This window comes from Branchiostoma floridae, chromosome 8, assembly GCF_000003815.2.
Source record: "Branchiostoma floridae strain S238N-H82 chromosome 8, Bfl_VNyyK, whole genome shotgun sequence".
NCBI classification, from domain to species: domain Eukaryota; kingdom Metazoa; phylum Chordata; class Leptocardii; order Amphioxiformes; family Branchiostomatidae; genus Branchiostoma; species Branchiostoma floridae.
In genome coordinates, this window is record NC_049986.1 from 7,871,929 (window position 1) to 7,894,531 (window position 22,603).

The 22,603-nt window shown below is 41.2% G+C and overlaps 2 protein-coding genes across 2 annotated transcripts; both read right to left on the minus strand.

Annotated features, from left to right (window-relative positions):
- Positions 1–2,240: 2,240 nt before the first annotated feature.
- Positions 2,241–7,982, minus strand: LOC118421171 (glutamate receptor-like). Its single transcript, XM_035828332.1, has 6 exons — positions 7,953–7,982; positions 7,117–7,338; positions 6,406–6,528; positions 4,719–5,465; positions 3,775–3,945; positions 2,241–2,954 (listed from the first exon to the last, which is right to left on the minus strand). The coding sequence occupies exons 1-6, from the start codon at positions 7,980–7,982 to the stop codon at positions 2,898–2,900; spliced, it is 1,350 nt and encodes a 449-aa protein (XP_035684225.1). The 3' UTR covers positions 2,241–2,897.
- Positions 7,983–17,097: 9,115 nt separating this feature from the next.
- LOC118421172 (olfactory receptor 9Q1-like) lies at positions 17,098–18,456 on the minus strand. Its single transcript, XM_035828333.1, has one exon. It carries the CDS (start codon positions 18,454–18,456, stop codon positions 17,098–17,100), a length of 1,359 nt encoding a protein of 452 aa, XP_035684226.1.
- Between the last annotated feature and the right edge of the window lie 4,147 nt (positions 18,457–22,603).

The following is a 22,603-nucleotide window of genomic DNA, read 5'->3' on the forward strand; positions in this document are numbered from 1 at the left end:
ACATATACAAAAAGATTTATTTTGTTTGTAAATGTGAATACCCACTGATCATGAAAAGGCAAGTAACAAAAATGTCGGCTACCTGCAGACGTGTATGTTCCGTAACGCTTCAAATCCTCGCCTTCTCCGTACGTGTGTGTGTAGATGCTCTTGGGACTTGTCATGACGGACACGCCCGCGGGAACAGCCCTGATGGACAGGAGGGGATTGGGTTGGCGGCCCGCTGGTTTCCACCTCCCCCTGAGGTAACGCCTGCCGCTACCCGGCACCCCATGTAAAGACGGCGGCAGATCTTCATCCTTGATCGTGTAGTACGCTCTCTCTGCTTCTGCGTACGTGCCCGAAGAAGTTTCTTGGCCTTGTTGCCGCTGGTCAGAGGCGTCTTTGGGCTGATGGACAGGAGGGTTGGGGCGGCGGTCCGCTGGATTGGCCGCTGCCGGGGCCCGAGAAAGGGGACCGGGTTGGCTCTGCTTGCTCGGGCATTTGCACCGTACTATGCAGGTTTAGTGTATAACTGTACGTGAATGATACCTTAATTAGTCTGACGACGCAAGACGACATTTACGTTTGTTTGGGATGATGACGTGGCATTAGGTGGTACGAATGACAGTTTGTTTCTGGCGACGCCTCAGGAGTTAGCCTGATAGTATAGTATGCGTCCGATTGCAAGAATTCACAAAATCGTACCGGAATTTCTGGAATTTTTTCCGCACATGCGTAGTCGCATCATCTGAGTATTCCCTGGGCAATTTATTTTGAAGCAATTGTCATGTGATCTATTGATATGGAAAAGACAAGGCCTTTGCTGCTATGTATCTAACATTTCCCATTTCCGTCAATTTGTTTCTTTTAGCAAAGGAAACACTGTCATAATCTATGTTTAAAATACGCTTATTTATTTTATGGCAAATGAGAATAATTTGTTGACGTTATAGATTTTAATCCCACTATGTTGCTGATAAGAGCAAACTTAAGAACTAGGAACACTATGCTTATGTTTTAAATACATTTTCGTTTCACTTTTAAAGATAATAATATATATATATATATATATATATATATATATATATATATATATATATATATATATATGATAACAGAAGGGGTTTCTTGTACGTAGACTTATTGTGTGATAAAAGTAATCTTTTGTATGAGGGTTTTCATTTATTTGTGTGCTTTGTATCGGGTTTAGGGGCGGGTATCGGTGCGGTACAAAACCGGGTTTTCTTCTTGGACCGGTCCGGAAAAAGCGGACATGAAAAAAATCATTGACCGGATGTTTGACCCATTTAAAAATGTACCGGCAGCCCTTCACGTGTTTTGGGGCTTAAATGTCCAAGCAAATAACAAAAAGCAAAGTAGAGTAGAGTTGATAGTCATTTTCATCAAGTTTCCAGAGTCAGACTTGGTCTAAAATAGGGACGGTTAGAGTTGTTTGCATGAAAATATGATTTTAAAACGCCAATGGACGTCGGGTACTCCACCTAATAGAATCCTTTGTTAGCAAATTGGACAATTGTTTTGAGTAAAATGCGTTCACAGATACCTCTTGAAATAGTTGAACTGTAATTTCCAACACAAAAATTGGACTCACCCAAATTTTCGACTACACAGTATCAGTCTTTGTCAAGGAATAAACAATCCACTGCTGTCGTAACGTCACGTTATGCAAATAAAACACGTGACTCATTGAGCAGTGGATCATAGGTTGCAGGAAGGAAGTCTATGGCACCAACCGTTACTATTCAAGGATAGATGTAAAGCTCTGATGTAGATGGCTTCTTTGATCCTCTAGCGAAAAAGTCTAGTTCTGTGTCCAAGATTTTTACTTTGTCCAGTGAGACGGAATGACCCGGAGACTCAATATGTATGTGTTGGGAAACTTCGAAGGTGGTTGAAGTGATCTATCTCTCAGTCTCCCCAATGTAGGTTTCTTTAAAGTGATTTCTTTAGTGTTAAAAGTAGTTCAATAGCCTTTTTGATGTTCTTTTGGTGAAGTTCTGCTGCAGTACCAAAGTCACATACCAGAGAGCCAAAAATCGACCTTGGCCTTTGTCTTCCTTGGCCTCTATCCACTTACCAAATAACATTGCAATCCATCCAGAGGTTCTAAAGTTGTGCTGACCACAACTATCAGGAAAAACAAACACACGGACACACACAAATAACAATATCTCCATTTGGAGATCATGGAGATAATAATGAAGTGAAAAAAAATGAATAGCACATAACGGATTGTTATGTTCTCATCAGACTTGTTTTATTATTAACGTCACGTACATATGCATGGATCTATGTGTTAATCACTATAAGAATCCACCGATAGCTTCTGTATTGGTAAAATTGAACTACAGCTTCACGATTAAAGTTACTTACACGTACATGATTTGTGACTATGACACTAGCACTGTCCACCATGATACTGCTGGCATGACATGAGGAAACCTTGGAGTTGCCAGACAAACTTTGATCTAATATGCAACTGCAGTCAGAAAAATTTGCCATTATACACATACTCAAAAGGATAGGTCAAACTCTTAGTATAATCGTCTACGTGTACATGGTGGACAGTACGTACGTAAATTCTCCATTTTATAATCTCAATGCGGAGCACACTGTCCCGTTTATTCTGCCCGAATCTGTATCAGATTCAGCCTATTCATTTGAATTCTAGCCGAGTGTCGACTTCATAACACATTTAAGCTCCGTCGATAATTTTCACCAAATTAACTGGCCTCGTGATACCCAATGTACATCCAGAAGAATCCTTATACACAATGTACAAAGAATTTCTACGCTTTTCTTAAATCTTATGGTTCTCAGCCAGCGGCCCTGAATTTTTTTCACCCCGATGACCAGATATTCCAGGAAAATACTGCCTGTATGGGTTTTCCCGCTCAGACGTTTGTGTCGGCTGAGTTCCCGGAAGGTGCTGCATCGGTCTTCTTTGTGGGCTGGAGGATATATGAAGGAAAAGGGTGCAGTTTTGTGAGATATCGCCAGGTGCTGCCACTTATACAGTTGCAGATAATTTGAAGTTCGCTTGGATCAACATGTTTTCTGCCTATCATGTGACGGCTGTCAGACTTTGGCAGTGAGTTTAGTTTACAATCTACCAAACGGACTTCTGCTTAGCGATTACCCATGCCCCATTCAGAATCGCATCACTAGGGCCATGTTGATTTGATTATTTGGATGACATCCCCCGGGAACCCCAAAACATATGCAAGCGTGCGAAAAAAAAAACGTTTGGCAAAAAAAAAGTTGCCTTTGATACGAACTTATAGTGGTTAGGAAGGTTGAAGAAATGACTAAACACAGAGAGTATGGCACACCAAATTATAGATTCTTCATTTTTCCTTTTCACATATTCTCTATGACCTTGGAAGCGACATTGACATTTGTGATTTAGGTATACTTTTTCCAATTTTTTCCCCAATCTACCGTACATTACTCATTCTATAGCAACATTTTCTTTCAAAACGAAATTTGATGCTATACAGATGCTAACCCTATAACCAAATCAACATGGCTTATATCCAGGAAGGACCATGACTTCAATGGATGAATCAAATAGTGTAACAAAGTCCATTTACGAGCAAAGAGCTGCAATGATCAAGGGTCACTATAGCTCAATCAATGGAGAAAATGGCACATAGAATAATCATATATTACATACATCACATTATCTTTGTTTGAAACTATATTAAATCGAACAGCATCAAAGAAGACATTCTTGCCATCAGCTGAGACACCTGAAGGCTCTAAACTTACCTTAGACGTGCGCTTATCCCATATTACTTCGATTCCCATGATGCACAGCGCCAAGATGGCGGCCACCACGAGCTCGACGAACATCGGCATGATGTCCCGATAGTCCACTGGATTAACATGGCTGTAGGAAACCTCGGGGTGACGTTCTGGTCGAGGGCACTTTTCAGAATACTGCGAACACAACAATTCATCATTTATGTTTAATAGAACCTAATATTTGGGGGGGGGGGGCGTGTCTTATTTCTCTTCTTCTCCAAACAAATATAAAGGTCAAAGACCTTGGATCAGACGGCTGTCATTATTGTCACTGGTGAAGCAGCAGACGCCCTGTGGTGTTCGATTACATTATACAGCAAGTGGCAGGACATAATTTGAATTGGTGCTAGTCACCGTATTTATGATTGATTCAATCTATTTTATGTTGGCTTATCAAACGTTAACCATGAATGCACAAACTAGAAAGACACAATTACAACGTGTATCTTGGAGCAACAGACAGTTCATTGTATTATCTAAAAGCATATATTCTAATTGCTGATGATCAGATAGGTAACAATCAGCATAAAATATTCATGATAGATTCCAAAGACACAATGTTTTTTTTTATTTATTTATTGAACTTATAGAGTGGCCCCTTCAGCCCTGTTGTTTGTGTGTCAGGTCAGTAATAATCAGTGTATTGTCTGAAATCATTGTGAATTTCTTATCATTATTTTACAAAAAAGAATACGGGATTTGAGCATTTTGTGTGCTTAACGGACATACATTATAATCTAAACTGGCGCAGATGAATTCAAAGGAAAAGCCTGTATATGCGCCGGCCCCTAGGGGTCATGCTCGAAAATGAAAAAAAAAAAAAACAGCTTTTAAACTGTCCAGCTGAGCGCTTCTTCCAAATTGTGACCTAAGCATAACTGGTCATAGAAAAGTCCCGCAACACTTACAATCCATTTCTGGTACAGAAGGTTCAGCTTGCCGCTCTCCTTCAGCTGCAAGATGGCGTTGTTGAGCGGCTTTCTCAGTGGGGAATCCGCCTGCAGTCCGATGGCCTGGGACCTGGGATCTGTGAAGGTGTTGCCCTCCTTGACGGACATCAGATCGCACGGCTTCCGATTGCTGTAGAATTGGGCCGTCGACGACTCTGCGATGAAGGCGACCCCTCCCTCGCGGGCCAGCCTTACTCCCTCATCCGTATTACTCACCAATGTTGCCTTCTGATGAATACGGTTGTAGGAATCAATGGGAGAGCTCTTGAACGTGAGATCGACCCTTCCAAACCTGATGAAGACTGGACGGATCTCGTCGGTTGCCGCCAGATCATCGAACGACTGCACGGGGGCCATGGGGGAAGCGATCGGGCCGGGGATGAAGAGGCCCACGATGGCGCCAGTACAAAGGATGAGCGTCCAGACGACGAAGCCGAACCAGAAGACGAAGAGAAATCGTCCGGAGACGGAGCGGGGCGAGTAGTCCACCCCCTGCCAGCTCATGGCGCTGTAGCAGATCCACAGGCTGTGCCCGAAGGTCGACAGTCGGCTCGCCTCGCCGACCTCTGCCGAGTACGCCCGATTCTCGTACGGACTGACCCGAATGATGACGAACAGGACGATGCCGCTCAGGAGGAACGACGCAATGACCATAAACCATACAGGCATAGTCATGACGGCTCTCCACCATTCCCTGCCTGCGATCTGAAAAATACCATTTTACCTTTAATCATTTTTTGGAAATAAAACTAAATTAATTGACCGTCTGTTATCTTCCCCAGGGCAGTTCTGACTGGTTCGAACTGCATGTAGCTATATAGGTGTCGTTGCTTACAGATGCGGACCCAAACGTAAAGTGTTTACAGACATACAACGAGCTACAGCTATAGCTGTAGGGCAACATGAACCAGTCAGAATCGCCCTACACAGACGGTCACCGAAACGTCAGTCGAAAAAACAACACTTAGCTGTGTATAATGGAGATAGTTATTCAGCGTCCTACCAACCCGATGAAACGGGTATACTGTTTATCTTGCCAGAATGTTTTAGGCTTGTACGTCTGTCTGTGAACAGCATAACTCGAGAAGCCTTGGATGGATCCTGATGACATTTGGTTGGTTGCAATCGGTAGGGTTGGGAAAACGAAGGTCAAATTTGATAGTCGACCCCCTAGCGGCTTCCTAAGGTACTGCAGCTGAACTTCCATTTTCGATAACTCTTTGACTGATCGACTCCTGTCTTCGTCAAGGAATGGATAATCAACTGCTTCGGTCACGTGATGTAGATAGCACGTCTGAAGGTCGTATCTCACTGGACTTGCTGCGGCACTGCGGGGTTCGTTCACTGCAGCACTGTTGTGTTATTTTCGATGATTTTTCAGATATTGCGTAGTACGTAAAACTATGACTTAGAAGAAAAAACGCACAAAACGTAAGAAAATGCGGTCTTAAATTTATCTCTGAAATTCGATGAGTTATCTTTCGAACCCCGCACTGCCGCACCGGTGCCCCACGTGCAGTGAGATACCGCCTTGACTATGTACATGCAAGTTGCGTAAGTTGCCTTCTACCAACACAGATGAACTTTCAAGTCAAGATACTCTTTTTTGTTTATCTTAGCCTGGATCATACATGTATAAACCGACCTGCATTCCAGGCAAAGGCTTCTTGACCAATATCTCCAGACGTTCGTCTAACACGACGGTACTGAAGTCGATCACTGTCTCCCTTGGGGAGGCTATGGTCAACCCCAGAGCTATATCCATGTCCTGTAAGAACAGAGGCAATGCTAAGGTCATAAGTTGCAAGAGGCCCTGCCAAAAAAAGAAAGAAAGAGGGGTCTCGGATATCCATATGCTGTCATCAGGCAAATATGCCTAGCACCTATGGGCTTTAGTCAGAACTACTTTTAGACACCTCACTCTGAGTAAGCTCGTAGCTCTCCGCCATATCACATGTAAACTAGAAGGATAGAATAAACATAGTCCACTATACATGTCATCGTCCCTGGTCGTCAATCCCTAACCAAGAAATAGTTACATTGAGCCAGAGGACACAACACAACAGGTAGCTTTTGTCGCTTTCGTGTGCTCGACGCCTACATGCATGTGGCCCCGTGGGGTCCGCCCTCAAGATTTTTTTTTCAAACTTGCAATTAAAATCAACCCGGGACTCGACAACAGATAGACACCGTAACCCGATAGTGAAAACACCACGGGTACTAACGACCTATATTTCTGTACAATCAGAGCTTTGGCTCCGCCTAAAACACGTCAAAGACACCCGGAGTCAAACCCATGCTTTGTTCACCGGTTGCCCAACTGTGTCTATAGCGTTGTAAATAGCGTTTGCCTCACCCCTCTGATGAGCTCGCCGACCATGCCGACCCAGGTCCCATCGTCCTGCAGGTAACCGTACCTCTGGTCGTCCGGCTCCTTGATAATGAAGTCATACCCGAGGATTGCCGTCAGCTCCGTCAGGAGGTCCTTGTGAAACCCCTCGTACGTGCCATCGTCTCTCTTATTCAGGAACCCGGGGTACTGAAGGGAGGAAATATTTAGTAAGGAGGTCAAAGTTGCCTAGACTGTTATGTAGTCTCTAATGGTGGAGACAAGACAGACTGACGATATATGTAAAGGTGGACTCTCACTGCACTTGGGGCACGGGTGCGTCACTGCGGGGTTTGGTCACTGCGGCACTGTTTTGTTATTTTTGCGATATTTAATAATTTAGATTAAGGGTAATACGTAAAAGCATGACTTAGAAGACCACGAATTGAACAAACGGAAGAAAATTCGTTCATTATCTCTGAAATTAGTTGAGTCATCTACGAACCCTGCAGTGTCGTACCGGTGCCCCAAGTGCAGTTAGAGTCCACCTTGAAGCTATTTATCTGCACTTTCTGTCGTGACCCCAACGTAGCTCTGAGTTAAAATCAACCCGGGGCCCAGTGACGTCTATAGACGCCGTGACCTAATCGTGGAAAAACCGAGAGGTACCCCGGCCTGTTGTACCTGGCAGTCTTCCGGGACGAATTCGTGGCTTTTAGGGGGCACCGATGCATTAAAGGGGTCCTATACTCCAGAAGGGAATGTTTTTTCCCAATAGATTAGGTATCAGTGAACCCGCTATCAGCAGTCTTTTTGCAGAATTTTGCTTGTGGTGAATTGCGCAAGGTACGTTTGTAGATCACACTAAACCCATGCAGACCCTTCCCATCCATTTCCTATACGTATAGACACTTCCTTCACCGTGAATATTTTTGGCATGAATGAGATGTGTACTCCAAGACGGTTAATTGTTCACAATACATCAAACCTTTGCACAATATAGAATGCTTTTTGATGTACGCGAGACTAGTGGGTATTCTCTGTCAGTCAGGTTCTTTTTGCGTAGATAAGTGTCATAGTCTGTATAGACTGACTGACATAGATATATGAAGTAGCATGCATGTTTTACTTCCAAAAACTAATATCTATCGGAAAATAACACGCTCTTGTGGAGTTTAGGACTCTACGACGGCCACATTAAAAACAGCGTTTGAACACCTAGGATATCTTCAGTGTGTGTTCCACCTGAGATGCTTAATTAGCAGATCTTCTTTAAGTTGGTCTTTCTTTCATTGTGGCGATATTTAGATACCCGGCGGAATGGTAAAAGTTGACGCTACAGAAAAGCTGGGTTTCGATCATACGATCCAATGAAAGCTCGTGAACAGCTGAAATGAGATGGAAAAACATTCTGGAATCATGTTATGGACCAGATACGTATCAGTATACTCGAAATAAAGCGAAACGTTACCTCTATGGAGCCGACAACAATAGTTCTGGAACGGATGTCACCTGTAACAAAAGAGTAAAAACAGGGGGTCATCAAATAGCAGTGTAGATTCTCAAGCAACCCCAGGTCACTGTGAAAAACGTGAACGTCAATGAAGTTGTGACCATTCCTACAATAAAGTAGAATTCAAAGAGCTATCTTCTATTGGTATTTTCTGGTTTGAAGTAGATCGTACGAAATTCGCTGTGCCATTCTGACGACATGGTGCAGTGGCAATACTCAAAATTACAAGTTTGGAGACCTCACATCTCCATGAAATGTTCTGATTATGCAAATGACTTCTACATAATATATGCTTACTTATGTACACCTATAACAAACTGACACAAGTCAAAATGTCGGCATTCGAATCATTCACTGTACCAATTAGAAGAATTATGGACCTTTTGCATCGATTATGCAAATTAAACTCATTTACATAATTGGCATCTACCAATATTCCACCTGCCACAAACAACGTATATAACATGTACTTGAATCCTATAATGGAAAACACGGCAAATATAGATTTTCCTCATTAAATATGCAAGTTAAATGGCAATTTGCATGATTTGCAATTCATTATGTACATCTCTGTCAAAGCTACCTGCTAAATATCATGAATATCCGTCGGTCCTTTGTTCAGTTATTGTCCTTGGAAAGTTTTGACAAAAATGCCCCTGCAGTTCCAGAGCAAGCTGCTAGGACTTTCCGCACTCCACTTAAGCGTGAAAATGGGTACCTGACTTCGATCCGGGAGCTATATATATCAAAAAGGCTATGGAAAGAGTGGTTTGGTCTCCGCCTTCCAGCGCCACGCCTTAGTAAAGCCCACTTTACAAATCAAGAATTTAACTACGCCGACTTTTCGGCACTTTCGGCTGGAGTATGACCGGCGTTTGGCCGATTACGCGGGCTTCGGACGATTGTGAGCAGCTCGGCTTGCGTTGGGGGCACTTCCAACAGAGTGTAAATTCAGCGATGCCTCGGCGACAACTTTTTATGAGATTTTGCATTGGTCTATCGCAAACTTCCTGTTAATATTATTTTTCTGGGTGCCCGTCGACCCCACGTAGACCTACATGTTTCCAAAAACTCAGAAGTTGAAGTTGAAACAAATGTTAGCTTTTTACAGGGTTAGTCCATTTCTAATTCAACTGTGTCCAAGAGATGCTACAATATCATGGGGTATATATAATCATTAGCGTTGGATAGACGTCGCCCGATGTTGAAATTCAGCTAGCTCTGACCAATTTGGCCGGCGTTCGCATGAATTGAAAATCCACTGGTTCACTCACCGTACGGCCTGCCCAGGTTGTCCTGATGTTTGTTGACTTAACTATTATCCAAATGAGAAAATGATATACAGGGAAGGTTTTTAGCCATCAAATCTATAAAGACAGGCAAGAGACGTACCTGTACCGTTCGTCAGTTGCGCAGTGACGGCACAGGTAAAACTGAGAACGGACCCGACCAAGAGAAACACCGCCCATGCCATGTTGTCAGACGTCAAATCTTTCTCTATCCGCTGTGTCTCTCAGTTATACGTGCCACACCTCAAGGACACGGTTGTACTGGATTCCTGAAGCCAAGAAGCGGACGGTACCAACAATAATTTGTCACCAGTATGGGTGATCTTTTTTTTCGATTTCATGAAGCTGTGCAGAGGTCATGTGTTTCTTATCATCATTGGACGACAGCGAAAACTTTTGGTTTCTTTTCAGGGATTTATTCGCCCGCTTTTCATTTTTGTAGCATATTCTATCACCCCTTCCTTTTCTGTGTGGATTCTCCCTCCTAGAATCGCACCGAAAAAAGCTGTCAAACAATTTGTAAGGCATACCAGTTGTAGTGGGAGGTTCAAGTCGTGTCAGCCACAGGGGGTTAGAATGAGTTGAGCAGAAACCGACCGGGGCATGTCACACGTGGACAGCTAGCTCGGGATCGGAAGTCTTGACAAGAATGCCAAGAAACGTCCTATAGATCACTGACATCTTAAGATGTTTTCAAGATGGTCATCTAAGATAAGAACTGCTGGTTGTTCTATCCATTGGACAATGCGGCTAGCTCTGTGCCTGGCTTTTCTTGTACCCAATAGTATCACGTTGGCTGTATAATGTGACATATTGGACTTCTTATCAAACTAATCATATGTAAGGCTACAGCAAGTAAATTTGATGGATGACATCAGCGCGCCCTTGAATTTTCGCCTGATCTAAAGTACTTTTTTTTCCACTCGAGAAAGTACAAAATAGGAAAATATATCGTGTGGTAGCCTTGATAGTACTTGTAGAAGTGTTAATAGTGAGGAACATGTAGCCATGACCGTAGCTGTAGGATAACAAAAAAAAGACAGAATTATGCTATCCTGCCAAATGAAGCCATTTGGAGACCAAAATTAAATTTCTTGGCAGTTCAATACATGTACCTTTTAACTTGCTAGGTTCGAACAATCCATCCAGCCATATCATCCAGCCACATAGCCCGAGCTATCCTGATAAACCACAAACACTATTATTACAAAAGCCACCAAAGACATAGCCTTCTGGGCAAAGGTAAAAAACACCATTTCCTTATCGTGTAATAAGATTCCCGGTTTGATTTTAGTTGTGAGTTTGAAAAATGAATCTTGAGGCCCAACCCCACGGGATTACATAGGCGTCACTCACACGAAAGCGACAAAAGCTACCTGTTGTGTTGTGTCTTTTGGCTCCTTTCTTGGTTAGGGTTTGACGACCAGGGACGATGATATGTAGAGTTGACTATGTTTATTCTAGCCTTCTAGTCTACATGTGATATGGCGCAGTGCTACAAGTTTACTCAGAGTGAAGTATCTGAAAGTAGTTCTGACTAAGGCCCCAAAGGTGCTAAGCATTTGCCTGATGAAAACATCTGGATATACAATAAATATTCCTCTTTCTTTCTTTTCTTTTCCTCTGTTCTTACAGGACATAGACATGGCGCTGGGGTTGACCATCACCTCCCCGAGGGAAGCAGTCATCGCCAAAAATAGTTACTGTATCATTGCAATTAGCCTATTGGTCAAGAAGCCTTTAGCAATAATAAAAAAAAAAATTTATATGATCCAGGCTAAGATATACAAAAAAAGAGTATCTTGAATTGAAAGTTCATCTGTGTTGGTAGAAGTAATTCCGAATAAAGAACTGTATATGTTGAATTTCCAAACAGGAAATCGGAATGACCTTAATTGTCGACTATTGTCTTTGTCATGGAATGGGCAATCCACTACTTCCACGACGTCACGTCATGTAGATAGCACGTATCTTTACAGAGGGTCGTAAATGCCAGATAACCTGTGTACATCCGTGCTCACCGTCCATCGCTGAACAGAGACCGGGGCGACACGTGTTATCTGGCATTTACGACCCTCTGCTGCAGTCGTGTGTCCCTGACGTCACGTCCGAAAGCTACAGCAGACGGGTCCATTCCGTGAACAAGGCTGACGGAGTCGGCTGAAAATTTGGCGTAAGTCCCAATCTAACTTGGTGTTGGTTACGTAAAGTTTAGTCTTTTCCGTTATGTGCTATTCACTTTTTTCTCTTCATTATTATCTCCATGAAAATGGGGATATTGTTTTGGGTGTGTCTGTGTGTGTGTGTTTCCGGATATTTGTGGTTAGCATAACTTTAGAACCTCTGGATGGATTGTAATGATATTTGGCAAGTGGATAGAGATAATAGGAAGACGACGGTCAAGGTCGATTTCGGTCCCTCGGTATGTGACTTCACCATCAAAAAGGCTATTGAACTACTTTTTAACACTGAAAAAACCAATAAATGATCATTAGAACACCATGTTAACAGCGACATTAAGATTTATTTCTCCACATTGAATAAAGGATACATAAATCGCTGAACATAAGACCGTGAGGTGAACCAGTATGATTTCTATAGGATGTAGGGATTACTCCATCACAAATACCAGAAATGTATTTCGTCAATGTATGTTATTAACTCTTAACTTTAAAGTTGATTTGGCTGGTGCTTATTTAATATGTTTGTTACTCTTAGTACAGTTTGGGGATTTTAACCCTCATATGCCCTTGACTGTCAATTATAGAGCCAGATCCCTCAAGAACCATACTGGTTAACCCCTTACAAGTTTAGTATTGTATAGAATTATCAGGACTCGGCAAATACAAAATAACACCTGTACCTCGGCATTACATCGACAACTGACGTAAGGTGTGCCAAAAGTGTTTGGCCAAAGCAAGTAGCTTTTATGGATGACATCAGTGGGCATATTGCTTTTAGCCAGATTTTGAGGAAAATAGAACATAAGTATTTTTACTCTCCATGCCAGTGAAGATCAACATACCGAAAGTTGTTTAAAAAAAAAGGTTGTAAAAATCTATCACTTTGATTACAAAATGGAATTTGCATAATTTATGCACATTGCTTCTTTTATTCGCTTTCTAATGGCAGAGTTAATTTTTGGTAGTTACGGGAGGTATTAAAGAAACCTAAGAGTTTGTAGATACAGACAGGGGTGGAGAAATTCCTTACTTTTATGAGTTTTTTTATTTATATTGTCATATAGAAATGCTCGCATGATTATGTTGAACTTTTTAGATCTTAACACGTAAAACATTCAAAATCATTGCCTTTTTGGTTGAATTACCATGTTTTATCACCACAATTCTTTTTACAAGGTTTCTTGTCTTCAAGTCTTATTTTTCCCCACCTTGTTTTTTTTTTTTTGCCTGAGTGCTTTAAACGTGGAGTCTCAAGAGGATGTCATCCATGAGAAGTCTTGTTGCGGCCTTAACAACTTAACATTTAAGGCTAAACAGACATTGGGAGTGATCAAACATAATTTGTGAGCATCATCAGTGCCTTGCAAGGATAAAATGACTTCAATACACGTCACTATTAGACCCAACCCTAGAATATGCCACAGCAGTTAGGGATCCATGTCCAAAGAAAGCCAAGGAAAGACCTCCATGTAAACTACCATATTCTGTACGAATAACTACAACATGGGTCCTAGTGTAACCGATTAATTACAGTCAATATCACTGCAAAAAATGTTCAGGCTATGCACGATGTACAAAATGACTGATAAACTGGTGGATGTACCAACTATTTACTATATCGAATGCAATGTTAACGACTGGATACAACAATGTTGGAATTATATGATATACTTCACAGTCACTGGCTACACGTAAATCTATATGCCAAATACTGAATAAATGATACATAAACCACTGAATACAAGACCTTGAGGTGATCCAGTTTGATTTCTGTGGAATGCAGGGTTTACTCCATCACAAATACCAGAAATGTATTTCTTCAGCATCTCTTCTTAATTCTATTTGCATTTTAAGGTTTATTTGGCTACTATAGTATACGAGTTAGATAATAATATATGTTTTCCAGCATTTTCCGAGAATAGTTTCATCAGGTTGGTAGAATATAGGATGTAAATACCTACTGGTTGTGTAAAAAGAATTCTCCTATATTCTATGGAAATTTTCACTTTTTTTTTGCTTCTGATATATTTTGCATCTCAAAATATTTCTGGACTATCCATTTATAGAGCCAGATCCCATAGTAACCATACTGATTCACCCCTTACATGTTTAACATTGTATAGAATTTTTAGGCTTCAGCAACTACAGGAACCCACTAAAACTGGTGCCTGTGCTTATTTCCATTTAGGCCACAGGGAGTAAATTTTATGGATGACATCCAATGCAGACTGCAAAAATAATGAGATAGGGCGAAAAAAAAACAAGTTGGCTAAAAAAAGATGGCTAATTTTCCTAATAGACACCATAAACATTGTGACAGGAATTGCAGTGACAAAGCATGGTACCACAGACAGCAAATCATCCATTCCTGTATTCAAGACGTGTAGCAAAGTGACACTCATGTGGTAGACTGGTATCACTTACCAAGTTGGCAACTACGCTCATGACTTCCAAAGTGGTGCCACTTTTGCAACAATCCAACTAGTTTCACTTCTACAACTACAGCCTTGGCTACCCAGCTAGTGTCACTTCTACAAGTACAATCACTAGAATACGCATATTTCCCATTTTGGTACTTTCTCATCATATTGACCATCTCCGAAGAAGAAGAAAAAAGTTTTTTTCTGAAATCAGGCGAAAATTAAAGCGCGCGTGGATGTCATCCATAAAATTTACATGCTTTCGCATTAGACAGTTTTTGGTCCAAATGAGTGTAATGCATCAATATTTGTTCTTCCTCCTGCCTCAATTATTCTACTCTGTGATAATCTTTAAAATTAAGCTCAGAAATGTTAACCATCTACTATCCAACCACAGCCATTTCTAAGTCTTTCAGGCTGTCGTCATGTTCTGATTTATACTTAGTTTATTAATAAGCATTCTACATTTGCATTCCTCATTCATAACTAGCCATAGCATTCTATGTGTCATGTATTTCATCAATCATTTACTCCATCGATTGACTGTTGATATTTCTAAATTGTTATTCTTTAATGTATCTTATATTTCTACTTTATTTAGATTAGCATTAACTTAGATGAGAGGAGGAGGGCTTTGTACAAGCCATGTAGGATTCTCCAGCAATTTTATGTACTTTTCTATAATTTCTTGTTTTGTTTTTATGTGCAAAATAAAGAAGTAGATAAATACATCAATAAATGGCCTCAAGTAGGGTGCATTTGTTGATAAATTACCAACTATCGTAAGGCTACACAAGCATTGGGTGTGATCAAACGTAATTTATGGGAAAAAAGTCACGATTTTCGGCATCAACCTCTACTTTGAGAGTAGGCAAGTTCAGCAAAGATAAGATTAGGTACAAACACATCACTAGTAAGGCAAAATATGCCAAAACAGCATCATTTCCCTGTAAAAAAAAGCCAAAGACTAACGGGAAAGAGTACCAAGCTGACCTACAACGTTCATGGGTGCTATTGTCCCCAATTGAAGACAAATCTACCGTGGATGTCACTCAAAGGAGGAACAAAAATGTCAAGACTTTGCATGATATGCCAAATGACAATAAATCGGTTGACATACGCTCGTATCAACTACTTAGTACCTAGGTTGGAAAATAAATTTCGGAAAAAAACTGCTTCCGTGCCACGTACATGCCTACGAAGCTTATGTTTTTGGCAGAAGGACGGTAATATAGTGACTATACAATTGAGTTTCCTTTTCCTTCCTGATTTCTAACCATAATGGTAAAATTCAGCTAGAATATTTGATTTGATATTTTCTTACTGAAAATGTGCAAGTCAATGTGACTTATATAAAGCAAATACAGCATATTTTACTCGGGAGAGTCACCTAGTATTCTCATGCCCAATGCACACCGAACGAAGGCATGTCAAATCTCAGACCATTAGACTTCCGTACAGTGACATTTTTCTATGCACATGTACATTTTTGGTACTGAAATACTTCTGTCAGGAGTCCAACAGATTTTTGGGTCTGAATATAGCAAAGCTCTCCAAATCATTTTTAATTGGTGTGAGTCAAAAATGCTAGTATGGTCATTATGCTCTACGCACCCTCTTAGAAAATTTACCTTTTACACTCTGACACAAAATGACTAAATTTACATTTTAGGGTTGAAAATGGCATAGAAACCTCATTAACATAATTCCATAGGAAATGCAATAAAATAATTCTCAATGAAAAAAAATAAAACATAATGTATTTCACTTTTATCTGCATATATCCATAGTATGGTTTGAAAGAAATCATTAGGATCAGAACTATAGGCTTATAATAGTCACTGTTCTTAGTTAGTATTTACTTGCACATGTACCACTGTCAATCATTCTAAACTGGATTACAGAAAACGTGATGTCTTATCATGAAGGTAGATGTAAAGGTATGGTACAATGCACTTACATTCAGATGATCTTGTTTCCACTTTGTACTCATCTGTTGATTCTGCAGTTCTTCTACTGTAATGCGACTGTTCCTTGCCCGGTTACTGTGTTCTGTAAGCCTGTGGGCCACAGGCTGTGGTAGTCGTTGTAGCATCTAAGTGTCCTGGCTGTATTCAGGATTGACTGTATCTCTTGTGTCCAGGATTCTACCATGCCATCTTTGGACGTGGTTTGTCAAACACGAACAGTTCTGCTGTGTGTTGGTCCGGTGCGTCGTTGTCTTGTAGACAGATGGTGTCGTGTGTTAACCGAGGAGGGGTACCCACGGTTTCGTCCCTGGGCTGAGCTGAGGATAGTGCTGTGAATCCGTGGCGTTGTATGGGTGGAGCATTTTCCTGGTCTTGTGAATGATCATTGAGATGTGCTGGTGGTTCTCTGTGTATGTCTGCTCGTGCGGTGAAGCTCTGCGGAAGTTTAGAAGAAGTGTTTGCTGCATTGCCTTGCCCATGGTCATTGAGAGTTGGTTCTCTGTTTATGTCTGCTCGTACGGTGAAGCTGTGCGGATGCTTAGAAGAAGTGATTGTTGCATTGCCTTGTCCATGATCATTGAGAGGTGGTGCTGGTTCTCTGTGTATGCCTGCTCGTACGGTGAAGCTGTGCGGCTATTTATAAGAAGTGTTTGTTGTCTTGCCTTGTCCATGGCCATTGAGAGGTAGTGTTGGCTCTCTGTGTATGTCTGCTCGCGCGGTGAAGCTGTCCGGATGTTTTGAAGGAGGGCCTGCTGTCTTCTGTCCTCGCTCTCTGGGAGGTGATCGTTTATCTTTCTGTACACCTGATAGTCGGAGAGGTGGCATGGAAGGAATACCTTCTGTCTGCATCATTTTTGAGGCACATCCAGCTCCATCTGTACTGCTCCCAGCCTTGTAAGTGTGACGAGTTGTGCTGGAGGTGTCTTCTTCTATCTGTGTCAGCCTTGAAAAGGGTGGAGCTTCTGCCACTTCTATTGTAGATCCCCCTTGTCCACGGACAGGTCCACTGAAGACGGCCATCTCCAAGTCTTGCCTCTGTTGACCATGGGGTGGTGGTGCCTGTGCCACAGGAGCATTGCTCGGCCAGCCAAATGTCTCCCTCAGTGCTCTGCGGAAGTCTGGCATCCTGAAGCTGTAGACGATGGGGTTGACCATAGATGACAGAGTCGTGTAAAGCAGTGCACCGATCCGTGTTATGATTGCATTTTGTTTTGTAGGTACATTCTGACGACTCGATACAATCATAAGGACAACGGTTCCACCCCACACAGCTAGGCTTATGACATGAGGTGCCAACTTTTTGAAGGCCCTGGTCTGGTAGAGCCACAGGTCACGGTTTTCATCCCTCTGCTGTTGTTTTCTTGCCTCTTTGAGGATGGCGACGTAGCAAATGAAGATGACGAGGGCAGCCAGGGCAGCCGATCCTGTCATGATATGTTGAAAGACATCTGTTGGACCAGCGCTGTCTTCCTGTAAACCACACTGCGAGGTAGTGTCGGGATTCTCCAGGTTTTCGACGGCTATGTACGCGACCCGTGAGAGCAACGAAATGGCCAGGACTCCAACCATGCCAACAACCACACGCTTTGTGGTGACTTTCTGGTGGTAGTGCAGCGGTTGGCAGATGAAGTAATACAGTTCCATTGCCATCAAGACGTATGTGCCACTCATGGATGATGCAAAAAATCCAAAAAGCTGTCTCCGCAGTCGACATACCGTTTGACTGTTGCTGTCATCCGTCTGGAAACTCAGGTAGATATCTGTAGGAACCACGCTGCACATGAAGATGATGTCGTATGCCGCCAGGCTGCACCGAAGGTAGTTAGAAGGCTTTTGGAGATACTCCTTCTTGTAGACCAAGTAGAGAACCAGCAGGCCACACCCCACAGCCACCACCAGGCTGAATATGAGGTACGCAGTCTGGAGACCAAGAGACGTCGAACCCAAAGATTGGGCGACATTCCAAGCGGAGAACTGGTCGTCTTCTGCCATTTTTGTTTCATAGCCAATCTACCGACCTCTATCACCAAGAATGGTCTACATTTGAAAGAGTTAGCTTGGGTCGTGATGAAGTAAAAAGCAACCACCTCTCTCCAGCAAATGCTAAGAGTAAAATGATACTTTCTCCTTGAGAAAAGATATTAAATTCATCAATGTGGGTGTTTCCAAAACATCTTAGGGAAAAATGTTATCAATTACCACCCTGCATATGGAGCATTCCTCACAATAAACTTGAATAAAGCCTCATTCATGCCTCTGACGTCAAGCACTCTTCAAGAATTTTCAATACGTCTCATAATTTCCGCATCTAGGGAGTTGGCTTCTTGAAGTCTAAGAAAAACTGCAGTAGGATCAGTCAAAGTTACCCTGACATAAATATTCTGTGTTGAAACAAAGTTGTACTTAATGTATAAATTATTGTATTACGGTACCATACATCAGGAAACGTTATTCAGTATACAAAGAGATATTCATCTACTTCATGGCATGATTTGTTTAAGAAGTTCCTCAGCAACGATTTTTTTATGCTACGCAAATGAGCCTTAAGATTTTGGTTACCATTTTTAAAGCAAATGTAGAAAACACTTTGCCAATATTCTATAGATATTGTAATATTTTCCTATGAGAGAAAGATTGCTTATGACTAGAATACAGTCCTGTCATGTAATTAAAATGGTAATCACTCCTTGCCATCAATAAGTGTTAAAGATCATCTTTATGCAAAGAATTCAGAACCTCGTACGTACTGCGGGCTTTATTGACGTACTCTGGACAAAGAAATATCTTGGAGAAGCTAATCAAAATTTCAAGTGGCATAGGTGTTGGATATCATAATCATAAGCACCGGACATTTCAGCCTGCTTGATAGACATATTCAATTTAGCTGCTTCTCAATACAAAGGACTTGCTTCGAATGATGTACATAGTATGCATCGTTTGGCCGCAAAACATGTTTTTGCATATTTCCCTATTCATAGCATTTACAAAGGACGCGCGTGCATGTGTGTAGAGAGCGGATCTATAATCCCACCATAATTCAGAAGATTGAACTTTGTATGGAACTTTTTAGTACATGGACGACGGGCTGATTTACCGTTTTGTTAGTGCTAATTTCAATAAGGTCTTTATATTTTATAATTATTTTCCAATGTTTAGCATACCTAAGCCAAAAGTATGCTGATGACGGATTTGACAGTGGCATAGAGTAGGAAGTATCTGTCTGATGATTCGAACATGATAAATCAAGTCAAACCATGACACAAATATGACACATCACTTTTCGGGGGGTGACAAACGTTCCCGTTTCATTTCAGAGTTAAATTGACAGATTGGTGAGTGTTTTGTGATCTTATGTTAAAATATCTCTGTTTTGTTCTCTCTGGCTATGTGAAGAGGTTAGATTTTTCTTTGATGGTACGTCAAGTGATGACACATTAGTTTCCATTTGTGTATTGTTGTGTATGTATTTGATTTCTGTATCTATTTGTGTTACATGTTGTATCCACGTTCAAATCATGTTGTCGTCACCGGTTACTGGCGCCGTAGCTGTTGACAATGTGTTGTTGTTTTGAGTGTTGTTTTTATTGTCGTACGTACCTCCGGGTAGCCATGTGTAAGAACAGCATACATGCGCAGAACATTTTTTAAAAGAGTAATGTTAATGAAATTACAATAATTCAGCATAATGTGTAGCAGCAATACTACAAAAAGCGCAAAGTAAACTAGCGATGAATGTGTAAAAGACGACTCCATTATGACCTGGCTTTTCGTGAGCAAGTCAAGAAAACTACTTGCTTATCACAAGTCATTGCCTATATTTCCTAGCGGTCCTGTAACAACTTCATCTCCTTCTGATCCTAAAGGACAGAATTTGTTTTGTTTTTTACCGATCCTGACAGACAGAAATTTCTTCATGTCTACTACTCATTGCAAAATCAATTATTTATTCATTCCCTACCGTTCATCACTGACAGAATGTCTATACAACACGTGACATTTTGTAACGAGTTATTCATACCCCTTTCTCTCTACGAACCCCCAGGTAAATGTCGTCATGGCTACCATGAGACTACAGAGTGAATTCACTGACTAGCACGAACCCTAGTCGCGGAGGTATTGGCTGTACGCCCATGCACCCAAGAAAAATGAACATCACAGCAAAAATGATAATAAAATAGCAAGAATCACACAAAAACACCTGATACAAAACACACAATTAAATGAAAGCTCTCATATAAAACATTATTTTCATTCCATAAGGCTACGTACAAGAAATGCCTTCTGTTACCTCTTACACAGCAATCCAATGGGCAATGTGAAATTCAAAATATAAGTGTCTTTCAAAGTGCAACGAAAAACGCATCTAAAACATAAACATATATCTGATAGCTTACCAAACATGATCAAAAAGGCACGAAGTCTTTTCAAGATTGTTTTCGAAGCCTCTCTCTCAATATGTTACAAACAAACGAAGAAAACGATGAATGTATAATTTGTGTTGAATAAAATGTGCGCTGTTTAACCCTATTCAGACGGGGGGGGGGGGGCTTTTGAGGCCCGCGGCAACTTTGATGTTCTATAACGCCAGAATGACTTATGATAGAGCCACCAAATTTAATGAGTTTTCCTGAAATATTGTTGGCAACAATTTTACGAAGTTTGACAAATTTTACATTTTTTTTGTCAACCGTTTATTGACAGGTAGTTTTGCCCTAAATCATTATTTTTGGTTCTAACAATGTATTTTCAACATTTATTTGCTATATTACTGCTATTTTGTTACATAAATGAAATCTTATATTATTTAGCATATCTTTCATAATTATATATGCATAAATTATGCTAATTTGATGATGTCATCAGCCCAAAATCCAAGATGGCGGACCGTATGGCCAGATCAAGAATAACAAGCTAATTATCCCTTAAAATTTGTAACTACCTGGTATCTTTTTATCAAAAACCATCTAAATGAATAAATTTAGTCTATTTCCATTGCCCTTTGTGATCATTTGTTGCAAAAAAGGTTTTTAAAAAATTCAAGGTGGTGGATATAAAATGGCGGAGCCCATCTCTTAGATGTGCATGACGTCATTGATGTTGATTTTGGCAACACAAGTCGTAATAAACATTATATTCTGTTATCTGCACTTGTTGTTACATCTTTGTAGCATAACTTGAAGTTTTCTGAGAATACCCTTTTTCATGGGTCCGGCCAATATAATAAAATTGATGACGTCATAATTACGTCATTTTACGTCATCGTAACATCAAACGTCAAATACTTGTCAGATATTATGTCGACATCTTGTCCTAAAAGTTTGGTGACCCTATGGCACGTCTTGTTTGAGTTATAAGGTCTTAGAAGTGGAGGGCCTCAGAAGCACCCCCCCCCCCCGTCCAGGGATGACCAAAAAAGCCCGGTCTGAATAGGGTTAAAATATGATTTTTCATCTTTGGTTTCTTATTAATTCATTTTTCACATTTTGTTGGCACCTCGCCTGACGCAGGGCGTGTGTTCTTTCTGTCCAGAAACATGACAAGTCGCACCATGCCGAGAGATCAGCAGCAGTCCCAAACTGGTGACACAGGTAGGTACATTTTCCTGACAGCATTTAGCCGAGGCATGAAGCTCGGAGGTGCATTTTTATGTTGATATTTTGCTCTATCACCGTGCTTGTATGAGCGGTAAGTGATTCCATTACCTTAACATATGGACCAAGTGCGAATTACGATAAGGCCTGGTGCAATGAGGGGTTGCATCAAACATTTCGGATGTTAAGCCCGTACATGGGGAGCATCAGGCGCTAAAGTTCGTCCTCGGTCGTCGAACCTCTCCACGTAAAAGACCCGACCATACTTATTCATAAGAGTAGGTGTGTCTCGCTGAAAGCATAACCAGTTTGGAACCCCGCATCGCTGCTCAAGATGAAATGTTCTTTTAAAAGCCGTTAAATATATGAAATATTGTGATATCACAAAAAATTCAAGAAGCCATGATGGTTAAGCAGTGTTTTCCTCCTAGCCTCTACCAGGCTCCGTGGATCGGAGGACTTATTGTCGAAATTGGACAAATAGGGTCAATAGTACGCTAGGGGAGTCAGGACCACCTACTCGGCCGGTTGACTCCCCTAGCGTACTA